We start from the raw sequence: 23,990 nt of genomic DNA on the forward strand, positions 1-23,990 counted from the left end.
AAAATGTAAACATTTTTCACTTAGGTTAAGTCGTCAGATGCATGCATTTTCAGAGCATGTTAATTCTGATGGTCAATCAATCGATTGTGTTCCAGCTTGTATCAATGCAACTAACGTAGTAAAGTTGCTATTCATTGGAATCACAAAGAAAACTATGTTTTCACCCCAATGGTTTTAAAGAAAAAAAATCTATGTTTTTTTTACTTTATTTAATATTTACAATTACAATTTAGGCATTTAGCAGACTCTCTTAAACCCGAGCGACTTAAAGTAAGCAAGGTAAACACGAGGTAATACATCAAATGCGTATCATATGCAATCGTAAGACTAAACAATATAATATAAAAAAAATGATCGTCTGTACATTGAAACTATACAAACTATAGGATTCCAGGTCAATAAATGAACCTGGCATCTGTCTACATAACTTGCTATCTAAATGACATTTTAACCTTTGCATAAGCCTACACGGTCGTCAAGGCTAGGGCAAGTGCTACAGTAAGTGCTAAAAGTTAAGGTGTTGATAATAAGTTTCTGTGGTCTATGTCTTATTTGTTTTTCTGTGTGTTTTTGTGGGTGTTTTCTGTGTTTTTTAGCATGTTTTAACAGTGTATTTTGCCTATGATTTTCTGTACAGTACTTTGTAAACTCTGGTTGTGAAATGTGCTATACAAAATAAAGTGGATTGGAAGTAAAGTGGATTGGATAATAACATATTAAGGTTATTATCATTACAACCGTTTAGTGTTTTGCCGATTATTTGTTGGCCCTCCACGGCCCACCAGTGGTCCCCAGCCCACAGGTTGAGAACCACTGCTCTACAGGCAAGGTGTGTTGTTTTAGCTGACCGTACAGAAATCAACTGAACTAAGTGCGCACTATGACGCCACCGCCAGAGCAGGCTATTCTGAAAACAGATTCTCAGTGCATGTTTCTGAACGCACCCAGATAAGGCTCTGTTGCTCCCTTTAAACTGCACTCTAACTGCCACACCTTATGTCTCTCTAGCTATCCCAGACATGTCCAAAGTCCGGGCCGGGGCCAATTGTGGCACGATGGCAGACTTTATATGGCCCGTGGCTTCCTTTCTAAAATTTATTATTTATGTCCCGCCAAAAAGTTTCTGAGTGTTTTGAAATTATCCTGGACTGATAGTCTATTTCTCAGTAAAAAAATAAAATAAAAGAAGAAAAGATTCCTAACTGTTTGTTGCTTGTGTTGTTTTATTCTCAAGATTTCCCCCCCCTTTTTTTTAAATTATTTTTTAGACCTTTTCACACCTGGTCACATTTGGCTACATTGCCATTCCAACAAAACACAATGTATTGGTCTAAATATGATTGCAATGCTACGCAGTGCATGCCTGTAAAAAAAGCCATGCACTTTTTTTCCACTAGCACTAGCACTTTTTTGCTATTATTTTATGCCTTTGTTTTTCTTTTTTTGCGTTATTGTTAAATTATTTATACCTTTTCTGTAATTGTATTCTTGCTCTCTAAAGCACTTTGAGCTGCATTTCATGTCATGAAAGGTGCTATACAAATAAAGTTTATTATTATTATTATAAGTTTTTGTTTTGTTCACAGCACAGATGATTTGGCTACACTGCCTACTACTTGCAATGCATTTCTATTTGATGCAGTCGGCCCTAAAGTATTTTCATATTTTCAAATATGGCCCCATTTGAAATGAGTTTACCTATAGTCTGTCAACTCTTCTACAATCTCTGGATGTATTTTTTTATGATTTTCTTTTTCTTTTTCAATTGTGCCACGAGGGCACGATATCTATTTATTTATTTTATTAAAAGAAACATTGTAATTGATTAACTGCATTAGTTCGATTAACTGCAGATCTTTGATAAGATATATTATATTTTATCAAAACTTTTCCACGGATATGGATGGACAAGTGGTGCCCAGGACACACATTGATGGCCCTATAAATGACCTGTAGCACAGGTTATGTAATCTGACCTAGTTCTCATCTAGGTCTGTTGATCCCCACACGCACGCACGCACGCACGCACACACACACACACGCACGGCACACGCACACGCACACGCACGCGCGCGCGTGCACGCACGCACGCACACACACACCGTGTATGCACGCACGCACGCACACAGTGGTGGAAAGTAACTACAGTAAGTACATTTACTCAAGTGCTGTAGTTTGTACAATTTTGAGTAACTTTAGCTTTACTTGATTATTTGCATTTTTTTCCAATACTTTTACTTGTACTCCACTGCAACTTTTTCCTACACTACTGTGGTGGAGAATACAGGAGGCCTCCAGATGTTTCTACTTAAGTCAGCAGCACTCAGAGCGTCTGGGAAGGCAGTGGAACATTCTAGAAGCTGTAAAAAATCAGGGTTTGTACCGTAAGTTCCCAGAAATGAGATGATATAAATAGATGTGATTGTGTTGGTATACTTTTGTAAACATTGTGAAATACAAAAGCAAGAACAGGACCCCATCAGAAAGGAGGGGGCGAACCAAAAGAAGAATTGCAACATCGGGTCCTATAAATGTGAGGAGAAGGTTATATTTGGGAGTAGTTGAACTATAAGGGCTCTGGAGCTCACTGCCTGCTAACTGCTATGCTGTAACCTGCCTGCACGCAAATAAACAGATGATGATTGAAGATCTGCCTGGACTAAAGGCAGGTACACATTGCAGGACCTTAAAGTGCTCGGGGGGTTATCTGATCGTTAAGCATTACACACTGCAGGAGTTTATTTCTTGAAATCGGCTGTCATAATATCGTTGTGGTCTTCACAACAGGATTGATCCCCGACAAGGGCTGACACACTGTAGGATAGTTCACTAGGATGCTATCTCCAGAGTCAGACCCAATACATACATTTGAGTTTATTCCAATTCATTTTAATCGACGTATCCCGTGATATGCCTCTCTCCCTCTCCCCCCTCTCTCGCTCTTTCTCTCTCTCTTTCTCTCTCTCTCGCACGTCAAGTGCAGAAGCGGTCAGTGACAGCGTTGCCATGTCCGCTTATTATAAGCGACTTTGGGCTTGTTTTTCTGTAGAGTTGCTTGTAAATATTGGTTGTTGCGGGGTGCATTTTTTGGGCTTATTTGTATAGTTGCTTATTTGGCCTTGTTTCCTAATGTTGTTTAAACCAGTGGTTTAAACAACACATAATATGTATTTGTCCGCAGACCCCCCTTCTGTAAATATGTTGTGCCATCATAGACCCCCATACAAGATTTGTGTGGATTTGGAAAATATTCCACAATTTTCTCAAGATTTTTCTTTGAAAATAGCTGCGACGCGTTGTGAGCTTGTAGATCGGCTATTTTCAAATATCCAATGTATTTGTAAATAGGTTTAAAGTGCTCAAGTGGCCTTTTCTTGGGCTTGTTTTCATAGACCTGGTTGCTTATTTCTCTCGCAACATCTGGCAACGCTGTTCTGACACAACGTGCACATGCTGCACACTCTCACACACACACACACACACACAGAGCTCGCTCTCGCTCTCACTCTCTGTCTGTCTGTCTCTCTCTCTCTGTACAATTCCTCTAAAATAAACAGCCCACCAGGCTCGCTCACTCTCTCATTTTGTTTTATAATGTTAACTTAATACAGGACTGGACGGTAATATTGCGGTAGGGACTGTTTGTTGTGGTCAGATCCAGCGACGCCCCCCTAGCCACGGTGGCTGTAATGTGCTCTCATTGGCTGTAGCGTGCATCTCTTCGCAAGGTGGTCGCAGCCCCGTTCATATTGTATGATATTGTCTGCTGTCCTGTCCCAGACAGAGCTGAATATCTAACATGGTAGTTATCTGAAAACGGTCGGAAAGCCGTCGCAGAGCGGATAATCGCGGCCATATCGTCTCGCGGTGCCTTTCACACACAGCGAGCATTATCTCGCAGATCAAAGGCCGATCTGCGTCAGATCGGGAGGTTTTGTCGGCAAGCGCCAAAAAATTTCGGCGACAGCAATATCGGACCCAATCTCCTGCAGTCTGTACGGGCCCTTAGTGTCTTTCCATCCATCCATACACCTGGCGATAGAATATCCTACAGTGGTAGCCAGTTCATTTCCTCGCCATTTTCAAAACAGTACCAAGTGGTACTGGTGGTCTACAGATATCCACTTCACTACAATTATTTGAGAACTTTAGTTACTAGTGTAGATTTAGATTGTTAATACAAAACATATATTAACCAATTAAGCCCACTTTTATACTTTGACTATTTGAAAATTGCAGATCTGAAAGCTCACAACAAGTGACATCGTGATAGTGAGCTTGAAGAACATCTTTTGTCAACAAAAAAAAAGAAAGAAAATAAACTAGAAAAAGTGCTCATCGGAGCACTGGTCTCCGCCAGGTCAGGTAGGTTATTGTGGGCCCGCAACGTTTGGAATTCGTCAATCAGGATGGAATATGAAAAATCAAGCAGGTCCCTAGAGATCATGTACCGATTTGTGTGAAATTTGGACTGCTAATCTCCGGCACCGTTGGCATGATGGCAACAAAACTGTGCACACACACATTCCCAAGAAGAAATGCCACTTGATTTTTTTCAAATCAGCCTCATGGTGGCGCTATAACAGGCCGATTCGCGCTTTTACCTAAAACTGCACCGATCTGCATAAAGCTTTGTATGCGCAATCCCTAGAGGCCCGTTTTGAACAAAATGCCGCGAATCATGAACGCAGCATCCGATTGCGGTGAAAATTTGCACGCACATTCGCACTATGTTGAGGAGCAAACGCCAGCCTTTTAACATTGCCCTATTATAGCGCCACCAGGAGGCCGATTTTTGCAAAACTATTTTTGTCAAAACATTACGCAAATCGGTACACAATGGCCCCGATTCATAAAGGGATTTACGACCATATTTTGTACGTACTGGCATTTAGGACAAATCCTACACCTGCAGTCGGATTCATAAACGTTTTTTGGTCTGTGTTTGGTGCGTCAGGTGCGCACGTTCTCAGGTCAGCCCCGAGGCTGTCTTACCAGGGCTGAAATGTGCGTATGTCTTTAGAATGCTTTATTCTTCATGCCAAAATCAATTACAACAGTGGCAAACCTCAAATAAAATATATATGTGACCAACATTTGTCAACACATATATATAAAAAATAAAAAATAAATGTCAAACGATGTATTGCTTGTAGCCTATGCATAATATAGACATGATGTAGATTCCACCGCTTTTTATTTATTTTCTAGGCTATCAGTTCCATTTAGAGCTGAATTATATAGGTCCCTCAGTGTGTTTGCCAGCGGGCCATCTGAGCCAAAGTGTCACGTAATAATGAAAATAGGCTATCATGCCTTAATGAAACTGCGGAGGGACTGACGCACCAGTGTCCGTGCCGCGGTATTAATTTGTAGGCTAATAGCCTACTGTAGGCTACTCTACTGTATATTGATCACATGAACGCCACACACAACAGCCTAATAAATGTTACCATCTGATGAGGAAACTAGTGATGAAAGCTGTGTCCAGAAGATCCATTCCCCATTCAGACGTAGGACAGTGATATATTAATCAAAAAATAACTAATTTAATCAATAAGTAATCAATAAGCTCTAGTCCATAATCGAATATAGCAGCGTTCCACTTGTATGCCCTGGATTTATTTTCAACATCATCTTTTTACCTAGTAAACGTGAGCAATGTTATATCCTTTCCAGGTTATTAGTCTATTATTTGCTGGCGGGGTTAAACCTTTACACATTACGTTCAGCTGATCCATTGTGCAATAGTGGGACTCGCTTCCAGACAGATCAGAATGATGTTCAAGTTCTCTGTCAGTGTCAAGGCAATGCGCCCGACAGCTGTAAATTTGGACGAGAAGTTAAACTTCTGCAACTCCGGTGTTGCCAGATTTTGTGAGAGAAATAAGCAACCAGGTCTATGAAAATAAGCCCAAAAGAAGCAACTGGCATTTAGGCCATTTAAGCACTTTAATTAAACCGTTGTGAGCTTGTAGATCTGCTATATTTAAAAATAAAATCTTGTAATAAAATGTGGAATATTTGGAAGATTTTTTAAACATTCTAACAACACAAATCTGCCTCCAGCTGGCACAAAACATTTTCAGATGGGGCTTATAGGGATAAATTAGCCTACATATTAACTTGGGGGTCCACGACATAAAAATATTTGAGAACCACCGGTTAAAACAATTGAACAATTGTGAAGCAAGCCCAAATAACCAACTACACTTTAGAAGCAAGCCCAAAAAACCGCACCCCACTCTGTTACCAATATTTAAAAGCAACTTTACAGAAACATAAGCGCAAATTCGCTTATAATAAGCGGACATGGCAACACTGTGCCGTAAAGTGACGTTAAAGTTGGATGCTGTTGGATGCAGACTTCGAGATTAATCAGCTCCTACACCTGGTCATACGCACGTCTCTGTGATATACGAACCCCTTTGGGAATTGCACGTCCGTTTGTGACTACCAAAATACGAACTCCTTTACGAACTTTATTTACCCCATATTTACGACCCTCGTTATGAATCGGGGCCATTATCTTTATAGTCAAGTGATCAAGACGGATCCGTCCGATTTTTTATATTACATCCTGATTGGCGAATTCCAAACATTGCTGCCCCACAATAACCTACCTGACCTGGCGGAGACCTGTGGTCCGAGGAGCACTTTTTTTGGTTCCCCACCTACACCAACACCTCACACCCCTGATTCCACCATTCCCCTCCCCCCACCCCACCCCCATGATTGTGCTGTCAGTAAATCACAGAAGTGGAAGTGGATTACTATCCCAACATCACCCTCCCTGGATCCTATACTGTATGTCACCATCCTATTCCCCCCAACACCTCGTAAAGCAAGGAAGAGTGATTTTAACGGGAAAAAACAACATGGACTGACAGAGGGGTGGGGTTGGATGCATGCAGAGCAGAGGTAGTTACCGGAGTTCAGAGGAGACGTTAAATAAACGTAATACATGCTCATTATGTTGTTTAACTATAACTTTATTGCCATTCTATTAATCTACACTTTGTTTAAATATCTAACAAGTTAAACTCAATTATATTGAAAAGTTGCTAGGGGCAATCTGTGTTTTACACAGGCCTAAAGAGTTGAAGTGTATAATGATTTGATCTTTTAAGTAAGAGTCTGTTTACTGGCAAGAGTAGCTGTGGTAGCAGCAGTGTCAGCGAAGATTAAACCAGCAAGGAAGTTGCTAGGGTGGGAGCCACCCAAGCGAGTGCATGTGACAGATACATAAAAGAAAAACAAAACTTTTCCACGGATATGGATGGACAAGTGATGTCCAGGACACACATTGATGGCCCCTGACTTAAATGACCTGTAGCATCTGGTTATGTAATAATACACACACACACACACACACACACACACACACACACACACACACACACACACACGCGCGCGCGCGCGCGCGCACGCGCGCGCGCGCACGCACGCACGCACACGCACGCACACACACACACACACACACACACACACACACACACACACACACACACACACACACACACACACACACACACACACACACACACACACACACACACACACACACACACACACAGGCTACTTAGTAAATGCAGTTTCAAGTCAATGCTGAGGCCTCCCAGTTCATTTGTGGTTCTCCACTGGTTCCACACCGTGACCAGGAATGCAGTGTTGTTCAAGTAAATGTTCTGTACACACTCAAACATTTTAAGGAAAACCTCATCGATTTTCAAATAGCTAAGCTTTCAGAACACATACTGCACACAATGAAATGTTGACCTTGAACTCAGAACAAAAAAATACTATACTAAAAGAAGTGCTCTTCGGAGCACAGGTCTCCGCCAGGTCAGGTAGGTTATTATGGGCCAGCAATGTTTGGAATTCGCCAATCAGGATGGAATATGAAAAATCGGAGGGATCCGTCTTGATCACTTGACTATAGAGATAATGTGTACCGATTTGTGTGATGTTTGGACAAAATGTGTTTTGCAAAAATCGGCCTCCTGGTGGCACTATAATAGGGCAATGTTAAAAGGGTGGCATTTGTTCCTCAACGTAGTGCAGGGCAAAGGTAACCTTGGCCTCTAGGGAGTGCGCATACAATGTTTTACACAGATCGGTTCAGTTTAGGTAAAAACACGAATCGGCCTGTTATAGCGCCACCATGGGGCTGGTTTGAAGATTTTCAAGTGGCATTTCTTCCTTGGCCTAGTGGAAATGTGCTTGCAAAATTTCACGGAAATCGCACGCCTTGTTCATGATTTGAGGTATTTTGTTCAAGACGGAGCACTACTGCAAACTTTGGAAACCATTTTTTTTTTCAATTAATTGCAGTCGTGTTCTGCTGTCGAAACCATTCTTAGCCAATCAGGATGTAATATGAAAAATCTAGAAGCCCTGTTTCGTTTAAAGACTATAGAGATGTGTACCTCAACAAAAAATTGTTTTGCAAAAATCAAGCGTGAAAATGTGAACATTTTGGGTCAGAGGTTCTGCTCTGGCTTCCAGGGAATGTGTGCGCAGTTTCTTTGCCATCAAGCCAACGGTGCCAGAGATTAGCTGTCCACAGACAGAATGACGGACACGCGCACACACGGCCTGGGCGAGACAAAAAGTGAAATGGGACATCATGCATGAGTACTTTTACTTTAAGTATAAGTATATTCTGTTACTAAAGTATAATTGTGAATACAGGACTTTTACTTCATAACAGATAATAGTAATAGAGTATTTCTAATATAAGTACAAATACATTGGAGCGCTTCTTTCACCACTGTGCACAAGCTGCAGTGAGGTTATACAGTAGGTCCTGGTTGGCAAAGCAACATTATGTAGCCAAATAGCTGCTTATCTGCATTAACGGATGTCCTGTCAGTTGAGAACCTCAAGGATGTGAGATTTTGATTAACAATTCCAGGAAACCCAGCCTAGAAAGCACTTTGTCAGGGCAGCTGGCAGCAAGCAGTATGCAGTGAAGTATCTCTTGATCATGTTTTCTCAGAGAGATGGTAAATGGTGCATTTATATAGCGCTTTTATCCAAAGCGAGAGAGAGAGAGAGAGAGAGAGAGAGAGAGAGAGAGAGAGAGAGAGAGAGAGAGAGAGAGAGAGAGAGAGAAAGAGAGAGAGAGAGAGAGAGAGAGAGAGAGAGAGAGAGAGAGAGAGAGAGAGAGAGACCAAAACAATTCATCTATTACTAAATGGTGCATTTACATATACATGTGCATTACATTCACCCATTCATACATACATTCAAACACTGACGGCAGAGGAAACCTTGCTGCAACCCACGGGAGCAGTTAGGGCAGGGCAACTCAACTTAAGCTGGCTCAGGGGCCACTCTGTAAAATACCATTTTTGGACGTTTACAAATAAATTTTGTAACATACTACATGACTAGTCTAAATATTAAGCAGGGGTGCAATGCTCACTGGACGGCCTTGCACGCCGTGCCGGAACCTATTTGACCACACGCAGGCACACGCATAGATTTAAAACTACTTTAAATTCGCACCTCAACAAAGTTTTCAAAGGCTACCGACTCACACCTAGCGAATTAACATAGGAATAAGCCTAGATGCATATCAATTGTCCATTGTGTGACTTGCAGTGTAGGTGTTAAGCGACGTGCGTGTCACGTCATTGAAATAGAGTGCAAGAACATACCAAATGAGCATTGCATGCCTGAAATGAAGGAAACACACAGTAAAAAGGCACATTTCCAAACAAGGCCAAAACCTCATTGAACAAAAAAATTGTCATGGGATGATTAATGATGAAGTTAAAACATGTGGCTTTATTCACAAAATGTGAAGAGAACAAAATGAACAGATTGATGTTCCAATAAATCAGAGGACAATTATCAGAGGTGAATAAGTAAGTGGTAAGTGGTTAATACGCAGCTGAAATTAGTAAGTAAGTAAATGGTTAATACGCAACTGAAATTAGGCCATATCACACTCTCTTGGAAAAAACACTAAAATACCTACAATCAAACAATCAAAATAACATTTTGGAAACAAAACTCACGTGTTCCTATTGTTTTTTTTGTTTTGCTTCAAGCTCCCTCCATATAAAATGATTAAATTCCTAATTAAACAGGCTTCACAAAATATGAACACAACAATAGGAACAAATTGTAACAAGTGTATTGATTCAGAAAAGGGCAATATACTTGAAATTAGTTATTTCTTCTTTAGAAACAAATACATTAAAACAAATAGAAAAATCATACCATGTCACTTTCCGTACAGCTGAATCTCACCACAGTTTGTTGCCCACTTACAATGAGAATGTTGTCTTTTCTTACATTGCTCCCAGGTGGAAAAGCTGAACTTATACTGTGACAGGTTTCATGGTGAACATTTGCACGTTTAGAAATGGCAATTGCTTTCTGGCAAATTATTCCTCACATGTTTACGTGTTCATCACTAATCTTCCATTTCGGCTTGGCCATATTGTTGACAGACGGCTGCTTCTTTGTGCGTGCTGTAACCCGTTTTGTTGCACACCGAACATGAGTCGATCTACAAGTCCACAACACGTCCCGGATGCAACTTTTGTGGACTTGTAAATCGTCTGTGTTTGCAGCGGGATACTGTCGTACAATGAAGTTTAAATCAGCGTAACGTCAACAAAATACGCCCACTTCTGGTCAGTAAGTCAGACATCGATCAGCTCAATCGCATACTTATGATCACTCTCTTGTGGTTAGTAAAGTTACAAATGGTTGAGTAGCAGAGTTAGGGGTTCAGTGTCTTGCTCAAGGACACTTTGGCACTAAGAGAGAAGCCGGGGATAGAACCGGGCACCTTCCGATTCCCAAGCGGCCGCTCTGCCTCCTGTCCTGAGCCTCTTTTGTCAGAAAAATGTAATAAAAGTGATATAATAAAATTCAACAAATACATTGGATTATGCAACAATAAGTACAACTAGTAGTATCAATATTAGTAATAATAATAATACAAACATAATAATATTATTATTATTATTATTATTATTATTATTATTATTATTATTATTATTATTATTATTATCATTACAAAGTGTGTGTGTGTGTGTGTGTGTGTGTGTGTGTGTGTGTGTGTGTGTGTGTGTGTGTGTGTGTGTGTGTGTGTGTGTGTGTGTGTGTGTGTGTGTGTGTGTGTGTGTGTGTGTGTGCGTGTTTATATGTCCTTCACTAGGACATAGCAGCTGTGTGGCTGTGTGAGAGCACCCTCTACTGGTTCTGATGAATATTGACTATTACTAAATGAGAAAATACAATTCCTACAGAAACAGTGCGTGTCACTGTGTTGGTAGCCATATCGTAGTAGTTCAGAATGTGTGTAGTGATAATGTTAAGAGCAGTGCTGGAATGCAAATAAGTACATTTACTAAGTACTGTTTAATTTAAGTACAGTTTTAAGGTACTTTTACTTTACTTGACTATATCCATCATTCATAGTGCTGCTCGACAACCACATCTCAGAGGCAAACATTGTACTTTGTACGTTTTACTCCACAACAATTATTTGAAGCAATTATTTGAAGCACCCTTATCGCCAGGTGCCATACCCCCTTGCAGCCCCACCCCCAGGAGGTTGAGAATGAACTGATATTGATGCAAAATAAATATGTGACATGAAATTCATGAATGAATGAATGTTTAGCTCATTGCTTTTCTCTCTCTCTCTCTCTCTCTCTCTCTCTCTCTCTCTCTCTCTCTCTCTCTCTCTCTCTCTCTCTCTCTCTCTCTCTCTCTCTCTCTCTCTCTCTCTCTCTCTCTCTCTCTCTCTCTCTCTCTCTCTCTCTCTCTCTCTCTCTCTCTCTCTCTGCACCACCCCCACCCCACCCCAGTGCTACTATTTGAACTGTGACAGTTTCAGAGAACGTAAATGTCAGTTTAATCAGAAGTCTACTACTGTGACTTAGATCATCATCAACCCTCCACCACAAATCCCATTCACATACACTCTATTTTACACTACTGTGTCCCAGTCCACTTTACACTGACAGCAAAAAAATAACATATTAAGACAGTAGCTTAAAGTACATAAAACAATAATATAACACAATACACATATAGGCCTACAGTCCATGCAATAACATTTAATCAAACTAAAGGTGGCCCGGATATCTAGATTTCGGGCCGCTATGTGGCCCTCACACCTTCGTCGCACCACCGATCTGACTGATATGCCCATATATGGATATCTCTGTATCTGTCAGTCCTTGTCCCTTTTATGCCCATATATGGAGATCCCTGATAGGGCCAGTTATCACTTGTAATGATTTGTTTAATTTATTTTAATTACAGTGGACTAATGTTTTGTTTTTCTTGTTGTTATTTCAACTCTAGTTTTAGTTAACTGTAATATCCTTGGTCATGAGAAACAAACCTATAGTTTGATCTAGTTTAGGTCACACAACTCAGCAGTGAGTCCAATACACCAACACTCAAATCCAGCATAGAGGGGCTGTGTGAATGTGGTCTGGACTCTGTGGATGAGAGACATGGTGTGAGAGACTCTGTAGAAGGACAGAGTACCTGCACTGTGATCCAGGTACACTCCTACTCTGGAGGACACACAACCAGACAAGATTTCAGTTCCTATGTTGCTGTGTTTTAAAGTGGAAAAGAAATCTCCGGTCCTAAACCCTAAAGACCAAGATTCATCATTGTGTCCAAATTTACTTTTATTAAATACTGTCCTGCTGATATCTTTATATGAGACTGCTATTTCAACCTCTTCTCCACTCCACTCTACCTCCCAGTAACATCGTCCAGTCAGACCCTCTTTACTCAGAACCTGACGCCATTCAGTGAATCTCTCTGGGTGATCAGGATATGATTCTAGATTGTTCATCGATGCTATTTTTCTGTTTCCTTTTGAGAGAGATAGATCTTCATGTGCTGTGTTTGGATCGAGTGTGATTGGACATGAATACTGTAAGAACTCAACTCTGGTCTTGGGTCCTGGTGGTGTTGACAGTGAAACATCCACTCTGAGAATGTCATCTAGTTTGTCCCTCGCCTTTGAGACAGCCTCAATCACATCTTCAAAGTATCTCAGAGGACGGGCATTGCTGCTGACTGGTGTGTAGATTCACTGATCCTTGAGAGGGAGGCGTGTTCCGCACGTTTTCTCTGCTCTTCAGCACGACTCACTTCACGTTTCTGCTGGTCTCTGATCAACTCCCTCACCTCAGATCGTCTTCTCTCAATGGAAGAGAGGATATCAGTAAAGACGGTGTCACTGTCATCCACTGCTCTTTCAGCACAGTGATTGATGGACTCCACCTCTTGGTGAAGCTCCTTCACGTCCTCTTTCTCCTGGAAACTGTGCTGGATGTTCTGTTGACTCGTATTAAGTTCTTTCTGTCTCTCAATACTTTCTGCTGCAGCTGAGATTATATCACAACCTTTTTGTTCTTCCATTGAGCACAGATAACAGATACACTGCTCGTCAATACGGCAGAGAAGCTTCCTTACCTCGTTGTGACGAGAGCAGATCTCTCCTGAAGCTTCCTGGAGGGTTTGACCAGCTTGTGTTTCTTAAAGGCAGGAGACTGATAGTGAGGCTGGAGGTGAGTGTCACAGTAAGATACCAGACACTGAAGACAAGTTTTGACAGCTTTCAGTTTTCTCCCAATGCAGGAATCACAGGCTACATCTCCAGCATGGCAGTGATCAGTAGGAAGAACTCTGAGTTCTGTCCTCTTCAGGCTCTTCACCACCTCAGCCAACATGGTGTTTTTCTTCAGAACAGGTCTTGGGATGAACGTCTGTCTGCACTGTGGACAGCTGTGTCTCCTGTAATCATCCAGATTCCAGTTTTCTTCAATACATAAACTGCAGTAGTTGTGTCCACAGGGAACAGTCACTGGATCCTTCAGTAGATCCAGACAGATAGAACAGCAGAGCGTGTCCTGGTCCAGTTGAACTATTCGTTGTGCCATTTTACAGCTGTATGTCTGAAAAACAGATTGAGGTTGTGTCAGCTTCATGTCCTCAGACATCACAAAATACACATCAATTAAAACCCTGATCAACACTTAAAGACAAGAGACAATCTGAAACTATTTCTGTCTGTCTGTCTGTCTGTCTGTCTGTCTGTCTGTCTGTCTGTCTGTCTGTCTGTCTGTCTGTCTGTCTGTCTGTCTGTCTGTCTGTCTGTCTGTCTGTCTGTCTGTCTGTCTGTCTGTCTGTCTGTCTGTCTGTCTCTCTCTCTCTCTCTCTCTCTCTCTCTCTCTCTCTCTCTCTCTCTCTCTCTCTCTCTCTCTCTCTCTCTCTCTCTCTCTCTCTCTCACACACACACACACACACACACACACACACACACACACGCGACCACGCCCTATATGTGCATAAAATAACGGCATTCTGAGATTGAATGTGAACGCTGGGGTGTGGCAATTGCCATTCCATGGGACACCAAATGTCGCTGAAACGAAAAAACGAATCAGTAGACTTAAGGTCCTTTCACACAGCAAGCGGCCAACGCGCCTATGTAATTCATTTTCAATGAGAGGTGGGCGATTATTTGGGACGCACGGAGAAGTTGAGGGGCGGTGAGGCAGGCGGGCGCGGCCCTGTGAAATTCTCGCGCGTGCTCGTTTGTGCACGCGCGGGCGGCAAGAGCTGGATTGTGGTGAGATTTTCTTTTTCACAACACCGCGCAGGAGGAAAAAAACAACAATGACCGCGGCGCGATCACCGCTGATCCGAGCGGTAGCCTACCGCCCGTGTGAACCGCTTGCCGTGTGTTACGACCTTAACACTTAAAATATTATAATGCCTATCAGCTTGGCCCCAGAGATGCAATACTTAAAAGTTGTTAAAAAGAGTAAAAACACTCAAAATACTTTAAAGTAAATAAAGTGAGTAAAATACGTAATAGTACTTAAATTCAGTAAAAGTACTTAATAGTACTTAAAATGACTTTTAATTAACAATATGGAGTACAAATTTTTTAAAGTAATTAAACTAGGTAAAAAGTAAGAAAATGTAAGTATAACTACTTAAAAGTTCATGAAATCATTACAAATACTTCAAAGTAACTACATAAATCTAATCTGCACACATACTGTCTGCGGCACTACAGCAGTTTCTAACATTTCGAATGGCCATAACTTGGTGACCATCATTGCTCTAATCAGCGCAAATACAGTAGTACCGCCTCAATACCAGCACCCACAGATCAAATAGAGTAGTACCGTCTGAATACCAGCACCCACACATCAAATAGAGTAGTAACGCCTGAATACAATCGCCTACACATAAAATACAGTAGTACCGCCTCAATACTAGCGCACACACATCAAATAGAGTACCGCCTGCATGCCAGCGCCCACACATCAAATGCATTATTACCGCCTGAATGTCAGCACACTCTCATCAAACAGAGTAGGCACCGCTTACTCACACTGGGTGTGATATCTTCATAATAATTGATCCTCACTAATGGTCATTATAAGATGGCACCATTTCTGTCTACTCACTCTGTGTCTCAGAGTGAGTAGACTGAGTGACATCACTTTTTTCTCTGACTTTTCTCTCTCTCTCTCTCTCTCTCTCTCTCTCTCTCTCTCTCTCTCTCTCACTTTTTGGGGTGGTCTTTTTGTGGGTGTCCCTCGTGCCATTTCACACCTGAAATGTAGTATGTTGGATGTCTTATGCTAATGGGACAAGATGTTCCACAATAACTTGGCCCATGTCATTACTGCCATTACCCTCTTCTCTGCCTCCTGCATTGGATACAGGATAGGTCGGCACTATATGATATGGGCACCTCGATGTAAAATTGGCTATTTTGTCCAAATTTAAAAAATATATATATTTAAAAAATGGTCTTAAGTAATGTAAAGTATACATGATGTGAATATGCATGGTACATCATTATCAGACTTCATTTTATCCTTCAACTTCTTGTTTATGCCCCAAAATGACTGGATATACATGTAGAAATATTAGACCTTAATTGCCGAATGTTTAAGCATGTTCTAATCATGTACACTTTACTTTAAAACATTTTCCAGATATTTTATTTGTTAACATGTTGGACAAAATAGCCAATTTTACATTGAGGTGCCTAGATGTCCCTAGTGCCCAGCTATCCTGTTATCCCTGCATCATACCACAAACAGCCTAACACGTTAACTTTAAGATGAGGGCAAAGTAACTCATTTCATTTGACAGCTTCAGTCCATGTGGGACTTTCATCAGTGCAAATTGCAGTAAAATAAGCAATACATTCTCATAACCAAATGTAAATAATTAACATTTCTCTATGTAGCCTATTGGCCATCATTCCCATTTTCATTCTTAAATAGGCCTACTAATGATGAAATAAAACAGATAAGGCAGGTGAAGATCAAAATGTACTACAATATGTACCTGAAAACATTTGAGGTGAGAAACAGCTAATGCAGTAACATGCATACTTCAGCAGTAGCAGACCAGGGAGAAATAATTCTGTAGCTACAGCCATGGGAGCCAGTTTACTTAATTATCACATAGATTAGAAACAGGGGGAAACAATTAACCTGACTCTGTACAAACTAAGCTAACAAAAGCTCATGAAATGGATACATCTCAGTTAGATTGTTTAAGACAATGGATTAATGGAGTGTATGAGGTGTGTCAGACAATGAAGCAATTAAAGTCAAAGGTAATGTGAGTGACCACAGTGAAAATGGTGCAGGAAAAGAGCAAAAACAGAAGGCATGTCATCTGTTGAGAAGGAGCACCGAGGCAAAGGAGGGCAGAACTGGACGAGTATTGTTCATTTACGTCAGTTGAGAGAAAGCGTTTCAACGTGTCCAATAATACTAATAATAACCATAGTAACACTCCACAATCATAATCCATGGAAACCCTTGATCCACAGCCTCACCAATAGACCGCCTCCTCACCTCTGATCAAAGTTAGGCACCTTTGCATCAAGCTATTGTGACACTGCATTCCTTTCAATCCTGTCATGCCCTTCATTAATCACTCATCGTGTACTGTACATAATTATCTGTTTTGACTCTCAAATATTTCCCATTGTTCAATTCGGCACACCTTAGACTTTCTCATCAACATAGCTACCTGTTCACCTTAATGGAAACCACAACTATTAAAGTTGACACACAAAAAACTAGTTTAGCTGGTAGAACTTAATCTATTCCTGTCCTCAAGTATGGCCTTTTGCTCCAGCAATGTAAGATGGAAGCACTGTCTGTACTGATAAGACCAAATTATTGAAATCTCAAACATGGAATATACTTGGACCTAGTCCGGGAGGCTTCGGCTCAAAGCCTGGACAGCAGGGGCGCGGCCACTGCTTTCTGATTCAAATCAACAGCCAATGAAGAAAAGGGGGCGGGATCCACATGCAGTGGGTGTTGCATGTAAATAGGAGCGACAGGAAGCAATTTCCCCTTGAGAAATTGCGGCCGCCATTGTTGTGTACTGCTGTTTGCCTCTCGTCTGACTTTTTAGACGAGTTGCACAGCTCTCAGACCGGTAAGAGGCGTGTCCGCTCAGATTCTGAGCGTAAGTTACATCCCGCCCACAAATACCAGGGCTTTGGCCCGGAAGTTCCTCGCCCCTCCCGTTTGTATGCGAGAGCTGGCGAAAACTTCTGGGAACTCAGATTAACTTGGACCATGCCACATTTAATGCCTGTCTCAGGACTGCCACCTGCCAGTATACAGTGTCAGTGGATAAATTCCCAGTGTCCAAGTTTTCGAAAGTATAGCCATCACTTTAACCCTGACATCCCAATTCCCAATTTTGGGCATGTCATTATAGGCTAAAAAGATAAGAAAATTACTGATCTACAAGCTCACAACATGCTGTGATGTGGTGTGAGCTTGTAGATCGGTTTTCCCCCCCAAATAATTTTTTTTTTTTGGTGGCTTGTTTAAAAATGTGTAGCGCTGTGGAATAGAGTAGACAATTATGGCACACCAGGAGTCCATTTATAATAATGGACTCCTGATGTGCCATAATATTTAGGGCTAGACCTATGTGATTCTGGCAATATTACCTTTTTTCCCTTTAATTTAGAGTAGCCAATACTTTTGACCCCTTTTTCTCCCCAATGTAGTCTTTACGCCAATTGATTCCTCCCCACACACATTTCTGTGTTGTCACTGCTGTCCAATCCTACTGACTCACCTGCCAGTGAGGAGCCCCCACCAGGAGGACGTAGAGCCTTCGTCCTACTCCTCCCGCCCAACACTCCCCGCCGACAGGTGCCGCCCCAGCCCGTAGGAGTACAGGGTTCGCGTCAATATGCCGACGGCTCATTATTCCGACGGTCACTAACCCTATACCAAACCTAAACCCTAACCGCACGCGGAAGCCAGGTACATGCAATGACCGATATCACCCTCCCCGCCCAGCTTACATCCTCCGAACACGGGCCAATTGTGTTCGTGTAGACGCTCGACAAAGCCGAAAAGCAACACAGCAGTGTGGGTGGGTGTGTGTGTGTACGTGTGTGCAACCATGCGTTTGTGTGTGTATTAGCCTATAACAGAGGCAGAGACAGCATCTTGTTGTCATCACCTCTTCAGGGAGAATGTCACCACAGTGGGCCAACGTGACAATATATTTATGAACCAGGAAATAATGTGGGTTTGCTAGATTAGATCAGACTCAGGGCTCTATTCAGAGCCAGATTTGAACAAACCACTAATTAGGGATGAAGGACTAGGCAAGAGGCGTTTCCCCGCAAAATTCGGTATTCTATGGCACCCCCGTGACCCGCCAAACACCTGAGCTACCCGTTACATTATGCATAGGTGTGGTTTGGGCGTTACACAAATCAAACCAATCAGTGTGCCAGGTGCCATTGCCTTTAAGAGCAGGCTGCGTAACCCACAACACGCAATCCCACAATGGAGGAGGAAGTGCAGCCCTCACTTGGGCGTGCTCCGCGTTTTAGGGACGATGAGGTGAAAGCGCTCGTGCATGAGGTCAAGGCAAGGCAGGTGCTGATCTTCGGGTCCTCACATCATTCTACAAAAAGGGACGAGGCAAGGCAGGCGTGGGTTGATGTAGCGGCGGCGGTGTCGGCCTTTTCTGGCATCACTAGAAGTGTGGAGCAAGTGAAGAAAAGGTTCGACACCACCAAAAGAACGGGGAAAAAAAAGGTTGGTTGCATATGTGTAATTTCGCGATTAATCCATTGGGATTTCCCCTTGATTTTATCATACTGCTGTACCTTGAAATTGTCAATAAAATATTCCCTCAATCACTCCAAGGCCGCCGCTAACAGACGGGAACTGCTGGCCACAGGGGGAGGACCAAGCACGGTGGAGGTCCTCACTCCCTCGGAAGACCTCGCCGCCTCCACTCTCTTCCCCGAGAGTATATATGGCATCGGCGGACCAGTGGAGGTTGGCGGGGCAGAGGGAGGTAATTCAATAATTTTGCCAATTGCACCTGGTTTTGTGAAGGTCTATTTCTTGGGAGTAAGACCATGCTTAATGTGCAGACATGGATGGTCAGAAACGACACACTTGCGTTCATTAGACACACAATCATCGGACATTAGTATGCGCAATCTGAGATTATTATGACCGCCATGTGTGTAGGTAGGCCTATTCCAAACATTAACACCGTCCGTGCAGAGGAGCAGGTGTTTCTGAATTACTTACTTAATTCCAACGAAAAGTAAAAGAAGTGGGCAGCACCATGTCTAACCCAAACGAAAAAATATCAAACAATTGTTCTAGATAATAATCACAGGATAAAAATCCACAAATGATTGTTTATTAATTAAATCCGGCCATAAATGGACGTCAAACCCTCAATTTCTGCCAATGTAGCGTCAACTTTAATAATCAACAGTAGGCCTACTTCCTCCACAAAGTTAACCCCAAAAATGAAACTGATCCAAGTTCTACAGTCAGCGCAAATACTCTAAATTTGAAGGGAAATCTCACCAAAAGAAAACGTGGAGATCAAGAGATTAAACACTACAAGGTCCTTACACCCCGGGCCGATTTCTTTCATGCGAACAATACGTTTTTTTTAATAACCTTTATAAAGTCAATGCAAGCTTACATGGAGCGCAAAAGCGTCTTTTAATTATTCGGAACGAGTCCGAATTTTGCGTATATTCGCCGATCGCCTTAAACCAATTCACTTCTAATTAATGTGGAGGCTGCTGGATAATATAACATTTTAGGCCTATTTCAAAATTACATTTCAAACATGTGACATCGACTGGCAAGTATAGGCTAGTTTAACAATTACCAAGGGGGAAAGAATGAAGCATAACAAATGTTCCAACAAAATGATAATTTATTAAAAATCTAAACAAATGAGTGCAGTTGGCCTAAATGTCAATTATTCCCACAGATGAGCCACTCGAGGAGGAGACACAGGGGGGAGAGCGAGCCGAGGATCCTGGTGAAGGATCTTCAGGGGTTCCAGCAGGCCGAAGGTCGTCGGGGGTTCCAGCAGGCCGGGCCCAGAGGAGACCCCGCCCCCGCCGATTCAGAAATGTGGTAAGACCAGAGGACCACCCAATTCTCGCGATCCAGCAGGCAGGGTTCCGCATGCTGGACCGGGAATTGGGTGGTCTTCGGCGGGGTCTCTTCAGCCTTAACAGGCAGATGGTCAGCCAGGGGCGGCTCATGAGGGAGGGAGTTGCAGCGCTCCAGCAGGGAGTTGCTGTCCTTCAGCGGAGCGCTGCAGCTCTGGAGTCGCTCTCTGTGCTGGGGCCTCCGGCGGCCCGATCCGGACCAGCTGCTGCTGCTCCTCCACCACCACCACCACCACCACCACCAGCTCGCTCTCCTCCCAACACCAGAGCGGCCCACCATCCAGCAGCTCCTCCTCCTCCCTCCCGTGGCCGGCGGTCCCGTGGTGGCTCACGCCTGCGAGTGAGGGGAGGAAGAAAGTGAATGAACAAAGAATGATGTGAGGACCCGAAGATCCTCACCTGCCTTGCCTTGACCTCATGCACGAGCGTTTTTAATTTAATTAATTTTGTTTCCAGGATGTTTTATGGCCTTTTTTTTTTAAACAGTTATAGAAGGCCTGTTTTTGTTTTCTTGTAGTATTATTGTTATTATTGTTTATTTATTATTATGTGAAATATATATATATGAAAAATATGAAATAAAAAAAGTATTTAAGACTGAAAACATGTACTGTACTTTACTGTACCATTTTGATGCATTTACACTTAGTATTTCCGATAGCCTACTTTTATTCTACTACATCTCAGAGGCAAATGTTGTGCTTTACTCCACTACAATTATTGGAAAATGTGTCTTACTAGTTACTGTGACGATTTAGATCAGGGGTCTTCAACAGGGGGTCCTCCAAATGTTTGTGATATATATATATATTTTTTACCTTAACCACTTGAACCCTAACATCTCATTTATGAGGAGAACTTAAGCCAAAAATAGCAGATGTACGAGCTTGTAGATCTGCTATTTTCAAATTAGTTGCAACATGTTCAAACTTGCGAAATGGGCCATAATTACTTTTGGTACTTTAAGTTGGCCTATATTTGGATGCCAATACTTTTGTACTTTTACTAAAGTACTTTTTTAATAGTACAAAATGTGTAGCCTACTTTTTCCACTGCTGGTTCCAACTCCCTCACCCATCTGAAATGAAGCGTACAAACATTTTAGAAAATATGTACAGCCAAAGAAATGCCTACATTGACTGCAACCATTTCCATGTTTTGTTTAGTAAGCGACATGGAGTATAATAAAAGCGCTATATAAATTGCATGTATTAGGCTACTGATTGATTGCACAAATTACTTACGAGGCAGGCTGCAGATGACATGATGACTAGCGGAGTCGCAGCTCCGCTGCCAGCTGGTCCCTCACTGCCCGTGCTTGTGGTGGCACATTTGCTTCTAAATTTGGATTGGGCAGCATCTGCACCTCAGCTTGCCGTCTTCTATAGTCCGCTAATCTACCCTCGTCGAAGTCCAGCACCATTCCATGTTGTTTGGCAATGTTGTGCAACACACAGCATACCACTACGAAACGTGCTACCTTCTGAGGACCATACTGCAAGACTCCACCCGACTTGTCCATGCAGCGGTAGCGCATTTTGAGCTGGCCAAAGACCCGCTCAATGACAATACGTGCGCGTGAGTGTTTTCTATTAAAAGAACACTCACGCACACTTGTCGGCGCTAAGTATGCCACCATGCACCACGTCTTTAATGGATAGCCATTGTCACCCAACAGCCAACCATCTAGAGGGGGGTTCCTCGGAGTCTGGAAGACTGCTGGGATGACGGACTGTTCCATTATAAAGGCGTCGTGACTACCTCCAGGATGATTTGCGTATACATTTAAGATGTTTTCATCTGCATCGCAAATCACCTGGACGTTAATGGAATGGGTTCCCTTACGGTTCACATAAGCGCCACTGTTCAGCCTCGGAGCCCGAATTAGAACATGTGTGCAATCCACTGCGCCGAGAACCCTAGGGAACCCATATTTTGCCAAAAAAGCCTGCTTGCCCCGGCGCTGTCTCTCGGGTGTCACAGGGATGCCAGTGATGTACCTACCTGCATGTCGGACTATGGCATTCGTGACGGCAGTTATAGCCCTGCTTACGGAGGGTTGGCTGATTCCTCCAGCCAAGACCAGTGGATTTTGAAAAGTGCCACTGGCATAGAAGCAAAGTGCCACAGTAACTTTCACAGCAATAGGCAAGTGGGGACCAAAGCCAGGGCCAGCGGGCTCTAGGTCATCTGCAATTAAGTGACATAGTTCTGTCACTGCCCCACGGGTGAGGCGCAGGAACGTCACGCTTTCTCGTTCTGTGGAAAATAAAAATGTTATTGCCAACGACTTTATCACTATAAAAACGGCAAAATGTATTGATTAAAAAAAAAAAAAAAAATACCAGTCAGGTTGAGGTAGGAGACTCGCTGGCGCGGGACTCGTTCTGGTGGAACAACCAGCATTCCATCAAGCCGATTCAGCAGAATCTCTGCCATGATCCCAATATTTATTTATATATAAATTGTAAATTTATATATTTACAATTTATAAATTGTAAATATTGGGATTTACAGACAGAAAAATTGTCTGTCTGTCTGTCTGTCTGTCTGTCTGTCTGTCTGTCTGTCTGTCTGTCTGTCTTTCTTTCTCTCTCTCGCGCTGATCTCAATTGTTTGCTTGTCTGTCTGGGGTCATGAGGGTTCACAGCCGCAGATCATCTGACTTTTATATGCGAGGAATGGAGGTGGAGCCCTTGTGCGCGTCCACATGTGTCCAAGTGGACGCGCGTTGAAGCCGCCTGGGCGCGCTCTTGTAAACGACTAAATGGACGGCGGGTGGTATTAGATTCCACTATGCCCCCCCCGAAACCCGTACCCATGTGTGTCTGTAGAATTGCAATGTGGGGGATATAGCAACAACACGCCCACGGACACACCTCCACGCGCAAATAACGGCGTCGGCATAATGGTGACGGGTAGAGCAGGTGCTAGAATAACCTATTGGGGCGGCGCAGGTCCATTATCCCGATTTAACGGGGAATTTTTGGCCGGAGAATGGGGCCCTAAATGCCCCTTACTATCCACAAGGGACATTCTTTTGCTCGGGTTAGTACAGAGCAGGAAACAATGTGAGGGAGTTGTCGTGGCAGTTTGCCAGGTCTCATCGTTTCTTTGGATGTGTTTTCTTTCCTCATATTAGTACACATCAATTGAAACTATGCCATCATGCATCATGCAAATCGGTTCACATAAGTCAAGTGATCAAGACATATCCCTCCAATTTTTCATATTCCATCCTGATTGCCGAATTCCGAACATTGCTGGCCCATAATAACCGTATACCTGACCTGTGCTCTGAGGAGCACGTGCATTTTTTCTAGTTTTAGTTATTATTATTTTGATGCTTCCACCATCTGCTGTCATTGAGTAGACTAGAAAAATAATGACACCAGCCAGCTGTGCTTAATGGTTGACATTGACAAGAGTGGATGACGGTGAGACAGGGGAGGGGGAAGCGTTT

At 42.7% G+C, this 23,990-nt stretch overlaps 1 protein-coding gene and 1 long non-coding RNA gene across 2 annotated transcripts in view; one reads left to right on the forward strand and one right to left on the reverse strand.

The window, feature by feature from the left end:
* LOC308093142 overlaps positions 1 to 1,202 on the forward strand; it is a 12,908-nt gene extending 11,706 nt beyond the window's left edge. Inside the window, exon 3 of the long non-coding RNA XR_013933856.1 lies at positions 1 to 1,202. This exon is cut by the window's left edge and continues 908 nt beyond it. This is a non-coding gene — a long non-coding RNA (uncharacterized lncRNA).
* An 11,189-nt stretch (positions 1,203 to 12,391) lies between these two features.
* Positions 12,392 to 15,125, reverse strand: LOC308093641 (tripartite motif-containing protein 16-like; the record flags this gene model as incomplete). Its single annotated transcript, XM_080439972.1, has 4 exons — positions 12,392 to 13,074; positions 13,122 to 13,321; positions 13,474 to 13,833; positions 15,097 to 15,125. 4 exons carry the CDS (start codon positions 15,123 to 15,125, stop codon positions 12,392 to 12,394), a joined length of 1,272 nt encoding a protein of 423 aa, XP_080296098.1.
* Between the last annotated feature and the right edge of the window lie 8,865 nt (positions 15,126 to 23,990).

This window comes from Gymnoscopelus braueri (genome assembly GCF_963280865.1).
Source record: "Gymnoscopelus braueri genome assembly, chromosome: 10".
Classification (NCBI taxonomy): Eukaryota; Metazoa; Chordata; class Actinopteri; order Myctophiformes; family Myctophidae; genus Gymnoscopelus; species Gymnoscopelus braueri.